The sequence below is a fragment of the Arachis stenosperma genome, chromosome 2 (genome assembly GCF_014773155.1).
Source record: "Arachis stenosperma cultivar V10309 chromosome 2, arast.V10309.gnm1.PFL2, whole genome shotgun sequence".
Classification (NCBI taxonomy): Eukaryota; Viridiplantae; Streptophyta; class Magnoliopsida; order Fabales; family Fabaceae; genus Arachis; species Arachis stenosperma.
In genome coordinates, this window is record NC_080378.1 from 48,248,258 (window position 1) to 48,263,774 (window position 15,517).

Genomic DNA, 15,517 nt, shown 5'->3' on the forward strand with positions numbered 1-15,517 from the left:
CAAAAACCGGATCACACTAGCAAACCCAATGGGAAAAATGGTATAAATTATTGCCTTTCCCTTCCCAACAATCTCAACTCAAAATATCGAACTCTAGAAACTATTGAAAAAGATTTAACATCAGTCGCGTTTGTCCTTCCGTTAACTGTTTAACCCATGCTATTAACGTTCTCAAATTGGTCCCCGAAAGATCGCGAGATCGTCATTTTCGTCCCCGAATGATTTTTTTAATCAAACTAGTCCTCGAAAGATTTAACATCTGTCGTGTTTGTTCTTCTGTTAACTGTTTAACCCATGATGTTAACGTTGTTTCATGTGTAGCATTAAGTGAAACGACACCGTTTGTGGTAATAGTGAGTTATGCCTAAAACAACGTCGTTTCTTACTTCCTCAGCCCCCCCATTACTCTTCACTCAAAACAAACAAAACAAATACAGAGAAGAGGAAGAATCGACGATCATAGGAACGGCGGAGGAATGGTGGAGGCACCCCTTCATCGGCGACGCTTCATTGACTGCGATTGCGCTTGGGCGGCTCGGTCTCTAGGCCACCATTGCTTGGGCGTCTCAGGCTTGGTCTTCTCCTCCCAGTCAAGAGAAACAGAGAGAGAAGACGAAGAATCAACGATCATTAGAAGGGCAGAGGTGTTGTCATTGGCGACACTGGGAAGAGCGCAACTGCGGTTGTTCGTCCGAGTAGGACACCATTGCACTGCAGTGCTGTTTCTATTTCTAGGTTAGAGTTAAGAACCTGTGTGCCAATTTTTCTTTCCTTTCATTGGTGTTTTTCTATTTTTTTTGTGAGTGTGTAATTGCTAGTGTCATAGTTGTAAGAACCGGATGGGACTGATCGGTTTGACTTGAAAATCAGTGAACCGATCACCTAGCTAGTCCAGTTGAATAGTCAGACTGGACAAGAAACAGAATTGGGTAAAACCGGGTTGAACCTTCTGGTTTTGTAAAAAACCAACGAATCGGCAATTTTGAATAACCCGTCCGGTTTGAAGCTCTCTTTTTGTTTTTCCCTTAGCCAAAATGACATCGTTTAAGGTTTTATAAAAAAATAAAATAAAATAAAATAAACACACAAAACGCTCAAACCTACCAGCTACATCCCCATCCCCATTGACCCATTCCCCCTAACCCTATTCCCCAATGGCACCCATTTCCCAGTAAGGCAGCAAGCCAGCAACCCCTCCAGGCTCCAACCCCGCCAGCCATCTCGTCGTCTTCGTCTCTCCAGACATGGTGCGGCTCCGACGACCTCCTTGCACGTTGCGTTTTGGCTCGCAGCCTCGCAGGTCGTCTTCTTCATTGCAACTCCTTGCTCCATCGGCACGTCCTCTCCGTCCACTGCCTCATCTGTCGGACAGGTTGGTCCGTTGGTGGTCTCCTCGCGTTATACCATTATCTCTGTTTTTGTAGTTATTCTGTTCTGTTTATGTTAAATGTTTAATTATAATTGGTTGAATTTGTTGATTCTTGATTATGAATTTAGTGATTCTTAATTTTGAAATTACTGAATTTATTGAATTTTTTATTAATTTTTTATTATGTCATTATGCATGTTTGCTTTAGAAGAAGGATTGCTGGATTTTCTAGCAATTTTTGTTGAATTATGTGCTGTTTAACTATTATGGCATTGTGCATCTATTTAGTGTAGTGATTATGAGTCTTTTTGTCGAGTTATTTGCTGTTGAACTACTATGGTGTTGCTTTTAAATGTGTGTTGAATTGAATAGTTATTTTCAAGTTGAATAAAACTATTTTACTTGTGAGTTAAGTGCTTGTTATTCATTCATCAATTTCTCATAGTTGTATGTCTTAGTTAGAAACCCTTTGAATTGAACGGTTGGAAATAGGTTATGCTCCCAACATTGAACAATTGATGTGAATTTGTATTTTATAATAGCTTGTGTTTTATACTTTTGCTATTATATTTTTTATTTATGTAAAATCGATTTTACTAGTTCAACTAGTGATTTATCAGTTGAACCAATGAACCAATGAACCAATAATTTGATCAATTTGATTACTAATTCAGTTCTTACAACTATGACTGGTGTTAGGGTTGAATTTTCTGTTGGTTTGGGTTAGGGTTTTTGTGATGGGGTAGTTGCTCTATTTTCATATGAAATTTTTGTAGGTAGATGAAATTTTTGTTTTGTTTAGGGAAGGGTGCAGCAGAGGAACCGAAGGTGCCGAGGAGAAGACATGTTTGCAAGTGTCAAAGAAAGTCTGAAGCAACGACACCGACGCCTTCTTGTGGCACCACCGGTTCTTCAATTTACCAAAATGCAACACCGATCATGCATTAAGAAATCAAAACCCTCAATTAGCAGAGAAAATAGAGGGTCATAATAATAAGATATTTTTGACGAAGGGTGGATGATGTGAAAAATGTGACGATGGTTTTGCCGTTGAAGAGTAAGAGGATGAGTTGGTTGATGAGGTTTTTTCTTCTACCTTTTTTTTTGGGATGTAAATTGGTGTTGGTGTTTTTGATATAAAAGGAGCAGTAGAAATAGTAGCCGAGAGAGAGAGAGTTGGTTTTTGGTGTGAGAAGAGAAAACCGTTAACACAAGTGTGAGTTAACGCTGCTGACAAAAACTGTAAGTACAAAAACAGAAGGACAAATGCGACTGATAAATCTTTCCTAGACTAATTTGATTAAAAAAATTATTCGGGGACGAAAATGATGATCGAGCAATCTTTCGAAACCAATTTGACCATTAACCTAATATTCAACATATGCATTAGGTTTCGATGACATGGCAAAAATTGCAATCTAGTCCTCTGGGTATTCCAGGGCAAGGCAGAGGTAATGTTGGTGCATCAAGCCTGAAACTACATTTGCCCCGTCCCATACCCCCATATGGGCATATCAAGGACCAACACTAAAGCTCAAGAAGTAAAAACTGATTCAATTTTTCTCATCCATGCAATTAGACCAAGGCATCAATAGCATGCAGCAACTGTCACTCATGAACTAAATACAATTCGGGCTGTGGTCACCACAGTAGCTTACGACTCGGTTGGAGTATCTTCACTAGGTTGGCCAAATATTCGAAGATTCCGATCCATTGACCCCACTGCTATGTATTTTGAATCTGGACCAAATTTTACACAGGTGACTTTCCCTGGGAAGAAAAAAATGGCAAGTAACGGATTAGCAACTGTTAAAACACTAGCAGACTACATTTTAAAGGAAAATAACAAGAACAGACGGAAAACCTGTTCCAGATAAATCTGGGAAAGTTTTGATACAGTTCCATTCAGATTTCACATTTGCGACTTGGTAAATCCTGCATGCGTTAACAGGCACTAGAAATAAGTTGAGGGGAAAAATCAAGAGATGACAAATTTTCTTACCTCTAAGCAATAATTCAAATATGAGCATAGGTCAGAGAAATTTAATTACAGACATGGCTAGCATTCAATGCTAGTTACTATTTGCTATTAAACCCAGACCAATGGTGACCGTAACTATAAATACTATAGTTTCAGAATTCAGATAGACCCACTAAATTTCCCCAAGTACAGAACATCCATTTGTTGGTTTGAATGCATGTGAAAAAGAGTACCGAAGACTAACAAAAATTGCTATTAAAAATAAATAAATAGAAAAGGCTCTTTCATATTCAACAATTAAATCAGTACTCAAAAAGCGCCCACCTCTACCTGGGCACCACATGGCATTGTACTAAGCTGTTTTCCCTATACACGATAACACAGAGGGAAGAGAAGAAAGAAGAGAAAATACAGAAACACACGGATTACAGTACTTCTCACCTGATATCAGAGCCTGCAACTGCAAGGTAAGATCCACTGTGATCGAACTCAACTGCAAGATACAGAGTAGACAAACTTTTAAAACTGGGACATCTTGGCCAGTATATGGTAAATGTCAATATTGGGGAAATAAAATACCTGAGTTTGTCGGAGTTTCTGAGTCATACGGAGCAAAATTTCGGAAGTTCTTTAATTTGCGTAGATCCCAAAGCTTTACACCATCATGAGCCGCAGTCTGTAAAATTTAAATATCATAAGAATACCTATATAAAACAATCACCCCACTTTTACTGGTTACATTGTCTCGCATACCGCAAGGAAGTACCCATTCTCAGAGAAGGATATGGCAGTTACTGATCCTGTATGTCCATCAAATTTAGCAACATTTGACTGCAACCAAAAAAACGCACAAAACATAGGCTAGTGATGAATATTAAAATTGAAATACAATGCAGCCAAGAAAAATGCATTACAGAAAAATGCATTACCTGATTTTTTACATCCCAGATCTTAACAAGAGCATCTGTGGTGCCAGTTCCAATAATGAGCCCATCAGGATGAAAAGCTGCAGAAGTATAGCCTTCAGAAGAACCTGAAGTGTCTGCAACCTAGAGAAAAAAAAATTCATTGTATTCAGAAATCATAGAGTACTAAAATATTACATTTTAATTTATTATGTTCAAAAGTTCATGCTTATAAGAAATATTGACCAAATTATGGGGTGTGTTTGGGAAAGCTGAAAGATCAGACTTATTCAATAATGGCTTATTTGTATAATCTCTTTAGTCTTTATATAATAAATTAGATGAGAATTGTTTGATCATTTAGTTGAAAAGTGATCTTAAGATGACATGTTCTGTTTGCATATGAAAAAATTACTTTTGCAAAATAAAATGACTAAAAGGGATATGAAACGAGTGTATTATTTATCAATTGATATTTGGGGTTAATTCGAAATACTCAACTTCTGCTTATAACGATAAGTTATTAAAATTGGTTAGGATTATTTCCATAGAATCAGCTCATATTATTATAATTGTTACCAAATATACTTTTTTTTAGTTCTTTTTGAACTACATAATTCCAAAAATATGCTTTACATAGCATACTATTGTAATCACCAAAACAGAACTTAACGGCCAGTTTGGTTTTCGTTCCATTTTCTTATTTTTCTCTACAAAATTATGAAAATAGAAAACACTTGAGTGAAAACAGAACATAAATACACAAACCAAACAGGCCTTAAAAGTTTACAATGGATGCAAATTTCTTTCCTTTCACTGCCTATAAACAAGCACAGAAGGGAAGAGAACAAACCTGAGTCAGACATGTTCCTGAAGACAGATCATAAAAGCACCAAGTGCCATCAAGTGAAGCAGTCACAAAGTAGTTATTGGTGGCGTGGACAGTGACAGCTTGTACCTGAATATATCAACATATTGGGATCGCAAATTACTCTTGCATGGCATGGAGTGATTATACAAGACTAGTGAACCACAGAAAGATAACAATCGTAACATAAAGATACATCATATCAGACTGCAGAAAATCAGAATAAAGCTTGGGCAATCAAGTGGAATGAGGCAACCGAAAACAAGACCAACTATAGAGAAACAATATCCATTATTGGACCATAAATCAAACAGATGGGATATCACATGGTTCAGTCAGTTAACCAGTCAGCAGTCATGCTATTTGAAACACAATGTACCTAACCATATAAAGCCCCAAAATATTAATTAGCAATTCATCGGGAAATCAGGCTATGATCCAGTTTGAATTAACTTTTAATTCCTTAAAAGCAGTAACAGGAATAAGATTTCCAGGACAATGACCAAATACATTTCGATCCTACGAAGTGTAAAACAAATTGAGGTTGACTGCTGGCGGTGACAGTAGGAAACAAAAGAAAAGCCATCAAATCATCTATATGATTAAAGATAGTTTGCTTAGGAAACACCTTATTGTTGAATCTTCTCAAAAATTAAAGATATCAAGACTAAGCATGCAAAATTAGGATACTACAGCCACTCCATGATTCAAGTTATGCTTTTAGGGCAGGTAGACTTCTATCTTACAGGTAAATGTGTTTGCCAGCTGTGAAAAGATATTGCAGATTCCACTCCATTTGTTCTGTGGATGAGGACTTGATATATTTTTTTGGGATAGTGAATTTGGATGGAATCGTTTGACCAGATTAGTGAAGCTGCTACTTTGAAGGATTTAAGTGGGAGTTTTGCAGCCTAAGTGGGAGTTTTGCAGGAAAAGCAATTGAATAGGGATGCTCACTTTACAATGGTTCTCCAAACCCATACACAGTAATTACTGCAATGTAACCATTTTAATATGTTGGTTTGTGATCTAGATTAGTGAATAAGCTTAGTTGCTTAGTTTTCTCCATATTTTTTACCTACTTTTTCTTATATTGCACTCTTTGGAATCGTAGCTCAATGGTGGAGGTCCTACGGACAATCAGCTCCAAACCTACAAAAGCTAGCCATCAAGATCTTAAGCTTGACATGTAGTGCATCTAGCTGCAAATCTATTTGCAGTATGTTTGTGCATGTAATAAACATTCTTATCATTTTAATTCATAGGAAATTAGGCCTAGCCTATATTACTAACACATACATTATACTTCATGTCTCAAGCTCATACTAGGAGGAGGAATAAGCTTTTACCTTAAAAGGATGCAGACTTGGTTTATATTAAATATAAGCAAGCTCTAAAGGGAAGATATTAATTTTAGGATGAAATTGACCCTGTTTCACTCAATGATATTGATGAGAGTGATGAGTGGCATGTTGAAGATGCAGCAGGAAATGGTTTGTTGTTTGAAGGTGATGGTGATCTGGAGTGGGGAAGTGTGTATAAGGCCATATGGAGTAGGAGAGCCTAGAGCAAACACTAGGCAACAATCTAGGAAAAGAAAAGAACCTTCAAGTGGTGGTGGTAGAACAATGCAGCAGCTTCCAAAGCTTCCAAGAGTAAGAGAAAAGAAAAAATCGATTGAAAATGAAGAATAAGAACCAGAATTTGAAGATATTGTTGAAACAGGAGAAGAATAAGAAGATGATGATGAGTTGGACAATTCAAGCAGAGAAGAGGAGGAAGGAAGGATATGCCCCACTAGATATCAAGGAGGATAATATGATTATATTGAAGAAAATGATGAGGAATAGATTAGAGGATTATTAGATTTTAGGCTGTTTGTGTTTGTGTTTATGATTTATGATTTATGATTTATGCTGGGTTCTTTATCTTTATGTTCATGACTTAATGGCTTTTTGCCTTTTGATGCCTTTAAATTATGTTCTCATGAATTTATGCTTGTATTTATTACTCTTATGTCTTTTTTGGTTTTAAGCGTGACATGATATTTTTACTCAAATTTGATGATATATATTATATATAGTTCCACTATAACTGTATATCAGATTTTCAGCAAAATGTGATGAGCCGCCATTCTGCTATTGACAAATAATACAGCATCTGTTAAATTGTACAAATAATAATAGAATACCCTCATCAGTAATCACTCAACACAAATCATTCCTCCCAAAACTCATTTATAATCACAAAAAATTTATGCCTCAATTTCAATATAGAAAACCAAAGCATATGGTAAAACATTGAATACCAACCCTGACACCAATGGTAGAGATATAAAATATACCATTAAGTTTCTACAGAAAAATTTAATAACCTAAAGAAAAAAAAACGTGGGATGGTAAAACACAGGACACTGTCCAAGTATGGACAAAGATAACATTAGATTAGTTTACCTCAGCTGTATGATCCCTCAGGATGTGTTTGCAGTTATAGTTACCATCCTCCGAGCCTTGCCACACACGAACCGTCTGCAAATAAAATAAATTTAGTGACAACTGAAAACTGCATAAAGAAAATAGCTAACATGTAATAAGATAAAGTGATTGACAGTCATAAAATCTTTATTTTAATTGTTCTGTTCAAGGAATATTACTTTGATCAAATTGGATCTATAATTATCTCTCTATGCAGCCTAAAAGCTGTCAGCATATTTCAAAACTTGGGTTACAAATAACATAGCAATTAGCCAAATGAGACTCGCAGACAAAGAAAATTCCATCTTGAGAACACAATGAAGCACAAAGTGCCTGAAAAAAACACGAGCGCCATGTGTTCCCACATTTAACATCCAACTTCCCACATTTGGATTTCCTATATTGTGCAAAGTCAAAATCTTAGAGATGCATGGAAAAAATTAGAGATCTCTTGATTCATTCCATCAGTCTGTGACTCTAAGGACCTTATCTTTGGTTGAGAAAGGTGATCAACCAGAGGTATGAAACCCAGTTACCTTTGAATTAAAAGGGATGGCACATTACCTTATCTGCTGAACTGGTTAATAACGATTCACCCTGAGCTACAAACTTTACGCTGGTTACCTACCAAAAAGTACACACAATCAGCTAATATATTTTGAAGATAAGATAATTAACCAATCCCAAGAAAAGTAAAACCTTTTTAGAATGACCACTGAGTGTAGATAATATTTGTCCTGATGGTCTGTCAAAAATAACAGCATTCATATCAATACCGCCAGTTGCAATTAAGTCCTGTCAACCAGGTAATAACATGACCCTTGATCAGTACACAGTAGTTGCATAGTTAAAAAAGTTAAAACATCCTTGTTGCATGATTCCGATTGACAAAATTTAGATGCTATACCTTAGAATACAGGATATCAAGAGACATAATGCCCGGTTTGTTTGTTTTGTGGAAGGGGTGGCTAGATATCTGGGTATAAGCCTCTATAGATTCAACAGGAGCCAATGTTGTAGAAATCTGAAATATACCCAAGAACATGCATAAGCAAGTGCAAAAAGAAAGGGTCCAACAAATAAGCTCAGATTTATCATATGTTAACACCAGTCTGGAACTCCGGACTACAAAAGTTAACACCAGAAATGGATACCAACAAATAACAGAAACAAGGGCATTAAGGAGATCACTGTATCAATATCATCACAAAGAATACCTGTCGCTTTTTCCTCTGCTGGGAAAGAGCAGCATTGCAGTCAGTTAGCTCAGAAATTATTGCAGAAGTTATTCCAGGATGCATTTTCTTTCCACCATGTGCCATCTCATCATCCTCAGCAGCTTGAATGTGGAAAGTAATTTAAATTAGTAATTGAGATCCATAAAATAAGTAGTGTCCAAGCTTTGTTTTTTGTCTAAAACCTTGATATCGAATTCCTTTTTATAGGAAATCTTATATTACTTTACTAGAAGACATTCAGGAGAAGAAAACAAAAAAGATATGAACACACAACTTTTGGGGGAGAGAGAACAAAATTGTAATTTATTAAGCCATGCAAGATCACATGCTGTCTCTCTATATGTCAGATAAACAAACAGCATGCAACAGACCAAGAGCAGGACATCAAAGAGATGCCAAAAGAGTTCCTATCCAAGGCTAAGCCTAGGTTGAAAAAGAGACATTACAAATTCCAGCATTTCTTTGCAAATAAATACACCATGGCACACGATAAACCCAAAACACCAACGATACAGGAAGTCTTTACAAAAAACAGAATATGCAATAGGGAACAGTAGAAAGAGATGAACCCAAAACACCAACGATACAGAAAGTCTTTACAAAAAACAGAATATGCAATAGGGAACGGTAGAAAGAGATGAACCCCGATTCAGAAGACAAAACACTGAACACACTTAGGGCACAGCAGGGAGAGGCCTATGATCCTAAGGAGCATGCTAATTACGTTAATGATGCTGAGAATAACAGAAGCTTTAATCACTGAGGTTAAAATTTCCTGGTTATGTCCAATAGAAATATTTCTCTATTTGGAGGGGAAGTTGAGAAATAAAAATAAGATATACAAGACAAAACTCCTGAGTAACCGAAAGTCCAAACTCCAAGTTCTTGACTAAGGATGACACCTCCATGAATCTATCATGTAAACTTTCAGACACAGAACATAGGAATAATAAAAAGAAAAACCTCTTTTCCCATTGCTCAAGCCAGAGACATTTGCCGGTATAGCATTCGCTGACACTGGGAATGGCCTTTCCGCTGTTGCAAGCAATGACCTAGCTTCATCACGTTCCTTTTTAAGTCTTGCAATCACTCGACATGCAGCATCATGCTACAGATTAAAAATATAACAAATAAGTTACATTTCGAAACAGAATATTTTACACCAAAATCATATAACAAAAAAACTAATGGATATATCATAGTTAAAAATATTAAATCAGACTTTGTCAAAAAAAATATTAGATCAGACAAACAAAATAACAGTATAACTTTAAGTCTTTAACAGCAATTGCATCTGGCAACTCAGACTCAGTGCAGTTAAAAGAGAAAAGGTTTCTGTTAGGGACTTGGGTATTATGGGGTGCTCAAAGTCCCACATCTAGTATGAGATACTTGATGTTGTATATAAGGAGAGTGGTTCTTCCCCCTTATCAGCTAGTTTTTAAGGTGTGGGACTTTAAAAGTGGGAAACCACTCAGACTCGGTGTTCGGTATTCACCTTAATCCAGCCTATAGGTAGCCCTTTCCATGGCGCCAACAACCATGCACTGATACCATTGTTAAGTATCTAAGGAAAGTGGGAAACCACACCTTAAAAGCTAGCTGATAAGGGGGAAGAATCACTCTCCTTATATACAACATCAAGCATCTCATACTACTCGATGTGGGACTGAGCACCCCATAATACCCAAGTCCCTAACAGTTTCCTTACTGAGAAACTGGTTCTGAAAGATATCTACAACAATTTCACAACAGTAATTCAATTTAAGGAGAACAAAAAGCTCAAAGCATTTGGAAAACATTTTTTATGATAAGTTCTCAGATAAGCAGAAAAATCTGTTACCATTACATATGCAAGACATGCTTCTCAAATGGTACAAAAGCATAGTTGTCATCACATTATAATTTAACATCACAAGGTTACTTTTATATTCGACCTTTGTCATTATTTGGGATAAAAAGTTAAAAAATAAATAAATAAATAACATACTTTGGCACAGAACAAAAACAAGATCTCTTTCTACTACTGGCTACATATATTAAACAATGCCAGTGTCTTTTATTGTAAAGGGAATGCTGTAAAGTTTATCAAGATTTTATGACCAAATCTTAAAATAAATAAATAAATCAAATACTTGACAATACATACCTGATATAAAGCATGACTTAGCTCTTGCCTGGCTGTGTGCAATTGTTGCTCCAATGCAAAATTAGATAGCATCAACCCATCCCATTCCTGTAGGTTATACAAAATAAACAGTCACTCTCAGAAGACTGCATTCTTGTTTTGGACAGTCGTATAATTTCTTTCTGAAATAAGAATAAACTTCTCTACGTATTTCTATTTATTTAATCAATTGAAAATTTAATTATAAGTAATCATCATTTAATTCCAAATACAATAATGTAGAGCAAAAAGAAAATAAATTTTCAAAAAATGTAGCAAACATTTAAGCAGTGTCATCATATACCAAACTTTATAGCATGCACAGCAGCCTAAAAACCATACATTTTGGAACATTCCAAGCATGCCAGGGATGCTAGCTGCCTGCACTGGTCTGGGCTTCACTATCTGCATGACAAATGATCCTAAATTAATTAGCATAGCATGTCATATCTTCTGAAGAAAATAACACAACAAACATGGGTAGCTCAGTCTATAATATACTCCAGAATCAAAATGTAAGGCACACAACAAATAATGCATTATGACATACCTTGCCTGTTTTGATTGGTACAAGATCATCCAACGTAAGGGGTTCTCCAGTTATTGGACATTTTCCATAATCCTACTCAATTATGTAAACAAAATTGAATTAAATGTTGTAATGTAATTAGTAATATATGTATTGAATGGTGTACAAAACATCAATAATAGAACTAAATTTATAGTAGCTAATAAAACCAATTACAAATGAATAAACAAAAACATATATAGAACAGAAAGGACCTTCAAACATGTTAAATGGGTAAATGTGTAAGCAAATGCTCCACTTCTCTTATTCTCCAATAATAAACAGAACAAAGGCAAAGAAAAAGCTACAGTGCATCAAAATATACAAGAATAAAACCCCTATATCAAACAAGAAAACAACAAAAGCCTTTTAAAATTGGTGAAGTCATCTACATAACAAAATTTTGTTATAAAAGATATAATATATAATATGATTTACACCAATGACATGTTGTAGGTTTGAATGCAAAATAAAGGCTATCTCCCCAGGCGTGTTATTTGTAGGGAAAATTCAGAATCAAATTCACATCTGATTCTGCTGTCCTGGGGATGTACTTTATGGAACAATTTCTTCGGAATCTTTGAGGAATGTTGGGTGCCCTGCAACCTTAGATCAGTTAGCTTTGATTAGATTTGTTGGTTTTGGAAGTAGGAAAGAAGCAAATAGAAAAATCTTTATGGTGCTGTATAGCATACACCACTATTTGGAGTATTTGGCTAGAAAACAATGCACACACACTTCAATGACAAATTTCCAACAAGCATGTTTTACGGGATAAGATGATATTCCTGGCTACTATTTGGGTATAAAACTCATGATTTTTATAGATGACTTTTCCTCTCAGACATGTTGAGAGATTGGAAAGCTATGCTTTAAGGTTCTTTTGGTTGTTTTGCTCTTCTCTATAGGAACTCTAGTCCTCCTCTAACCTGTATTATTCTTCTCTTCATCTGAATGAATTTCAATTTATATCAAAAGAAATATATAACAGATGATTCTTTTAAGTTCATATCATGTTTAGCTGCCCAAACTGAACAAAATAAAAATGTAACAAAACAAACTAAAAAAATAAAAGATATTCAGATTCAAAAGGATTCCCATCAACTCTTCGTGCAAAGGACCACATACGCAACAACAACAAAGTTTTGTGCTCGACATGAGAAATCACATTAAAATAGAAACAAAACAGCAGGTAAATAATAGAGCAAAAAAAAGAAATAGAAATTTATGCAACAGCGAAGTATAATAGTAATGCAAATATTGGACACATGGGAAGATGGACTATATAAACATAAACAAGTCAATTTCTCACTTCAGAAGCTCCTCAATTTCACAAGTCACAACCAAACCCTTGAACAAAAACCACTTGAAAGAGCGAACCTTTCTATACCATTTTACTCACAACATTTCTCCACATTCACCTTCTACTACTCCACAATTAAAAAATAAAATCGTGTCTTCCAATAATTTGAACAGCAAAACATCTATAGAGAAAGATAGAGAATACCGCTATGTGCGTCTCAATTAACCGCTTCTCAAAAAGAAGACCGGATTTCTTAGACACCACTGGGTCTTCCGGCACCTCGCCGGAAACTGCAACCGCACAACAACAACAACAACAACAACAACAATAAGAAGCCAGATCAGGGGGAAATAAATAAGAACAAAACTATGAAGCATAGAGCAATCGAATGATAGAAGAGAGAGGGAGGGAGATTACTGGAGCAGTTCATAGTTAAAACACGAGTGAGTGAGTGAGAGACAGAGAAAGACGGAGGGAGCTAGGGTTTTGTGGTTTTGAGCAAAAGAGAAGTAAAAACTAAAAAACTACTCCGCTAACAGATTACGGGAGACTATAAAAAATGAGAAACAGAATACGGGAGAAAGAGAGCCCGGAGGGGGGGGGGGGGGGGGGGAGGTTGTTCACGGCTTCAACCTAATTTAAGGTATTCGAAAAAAAAACCGCCTCACCACAGTATTGGGCTTATTTGGCAGTATTCCTTGGGTCTTGTTTGGGCTTTTATTTAGTGTATGCAGTGGGCATTTTAAAATTTAAACGCAGCCGAGGCATGGGTCAAATGGCAACTTTGTTTGCCTCACATAGAGCTGCACCGGGTTTAAATTTTTTTGGAAGAATATAGAATCATATTAATAGTGTGTATTTATATAGTGTGTGTGAGTGTGTTGTATAAGTGTGTAGTGTATAAATATAATGCCTAGAATTGGAGGTTGTCCAATTCACTTGATCAAAAAAAAATTAAATCAATTAAGATTGGTCTAGTGATCAGTTTATTTGTCTATTTAAAGGTCAGAAATTTGAATTTTGCCTTCTACATACAGCAACTCATTGACCACAGACTTTTAAATGAAATGCAGATCCGTAACAAATTAGTTTTTAGTCTGTCGGATTAAAAAATACTGTGGACAACCAAAAAATAAATAAATAAAGGAGAAATACCAAATAATAATAATAATAATAAAGGTAATACCAAAAAAATAAATAAATAAAAAGTCTTCCTTCCAAAACGTCTAAAAACAAAAGTCTTTCATAAAAAGTTTATCATATAAATTTTAAAATGTATTGAAAATATCAAACTTTCGACTTTCATCCTATTAACCAATGCTTTAGGATATCTTTTTGCTAAATTCATACTTCAGGAGATCGATACTATAATATCTTGAATGCGTATCCCTATCACTCTATCAAACATTTCATCGAGTGAGATTGAAGGGTCTGAGCAAAACTTGATATTATAACATCGAATCCTTTTTTCACTATGGAAAATTCATGTGGATCCTATCCATGTCATATTCTGGTGAGCAAGATCCTTTGAAAACAGAGGCAAGCTTAGAGCATACTTAATAAAACTAGATAAGGAAGAAGAAAATAGCACTAGCTAAGCTTTCAAAGAGAGAAGAGAGATTTAGAACATTTTGTGGGATAGAAAAAGTGGATATATTACAATGTTTCTTGAGATCTGATTACAGGTAGGGTGAGTTCCTCCTTTTATAGAGGTCTCCAAATGACAATATCTTATAGAATTTAAACAAATCTATCATACAATGCCAGCTGGAAAGATAAGGATAAGCCTTATCTCTCTCTAACTTTAGCTAGACAAATGACAGAGGTCACTTTATTTTAGTGCATACAATAATTATACATAGTGGGGACATTATCTTAATAAAGGGACGGCTTAAAATAATCTTCTGGAAGGGTCCCGTCACCATCTGAAAAAGATGATGTATCATCAGAGGCCAAATTGACTGCTCTAAGATCCATATCCGGATCTTGTAAATAGGTAAACGGGTCTTCAGTATTTCCTTCATTAGGATCTTGGGCATCTTGCAGATACGGGTCATATGGGTCTAAATACGGGCCTTCAGTGTCATTGGGTATCCCTGATGAGGGAAAAATTGATGGTTTAGAATTTCATAATAAATTCTCATTGCCAGTATAGTTTTTAAACCAACAAATAATCCTCTCATACAAAAATTTGGTTGTCACAAGTAACAAACCCCAATAAAAATAACCGAAGTATTCAAACATTGGGTCGTTCTCTCTAGGAATTGCAATAAGATGTTCTTGTTATTGGCTATGAAGTATATTTTGGGATTTTTGTGGTAAGAGACAAGAAATGTAAATGGCAAAGAAAATGAACTAACAATTGAGAAAGCTCTTGGCAAGGTATGAGAATTAGAAATCCTATCCTAATTATCATCTTCAAGTGTGACAAGAAGAATTGCCCATTACTCCACTTAGTTAACATCTAACTATGAAGGAAAGTCAAGTGGATATCAACTTGAGACCACAAGTCCTAGTCTAATCATGATGAAAGACCAGCTTTAGTGATAATTCAAGTTGATGAAAGGATATTTTATACGCTTTTTGGGGGTGTTTTCACTTAGTTTTTAGTATGATCTAACTACTTTTTAGTATATTTTTATTA

The 15,517-nt window shown here is 35.6% G+C and overlaps 1 protein-coding gene across 1 annotated transcript; it reads right to left on the reverse strand.

The window, feature by feature from the left end:
• Positions 1-2,698: 2,698 nt before the first annotated feature.
• On the reverse strand, positions 2,699-13,469 carry LOC130961105 (pre-mRNA-processing factor 19-like). The gene is made up of 18 exons (XM_057886784.1): positions 13,291-13,469; positions 13,078-13,163; positions 11,553-11,624; positions 11,345-11,407; positions 10,985-11,071; positions 9,799-9,943; positions 8,815-8,936; positions 8,505-8,621; positions 8,297-8,392; positions 8,162-8,221; positions 7,577-7,651; positions 5,109-5,213; positions 4,280-4,399; positions 4,104-4,181; positions 3,930-4,026; positions 3,792-3,843; positions 3,234-3,304; positions 2,699-3,139 (listed from the first exon to the last, which is right to left on the reverse strand). The coding sequence occupies exons 1-18, from the start codon at positions 13,301-13,303 to the stop codon at positions 3,024-3,026; spliced, it is 1,575 nt and encodes a 524-aa protein (XP_057742767.1). The 5' UTR covers positions 13,304-13,469; the 3' UTR covers positions 2,699-3,023.
• Between the last annotated feature and the right edge of the window lie 2,048 nt (positions 13,470-15,517).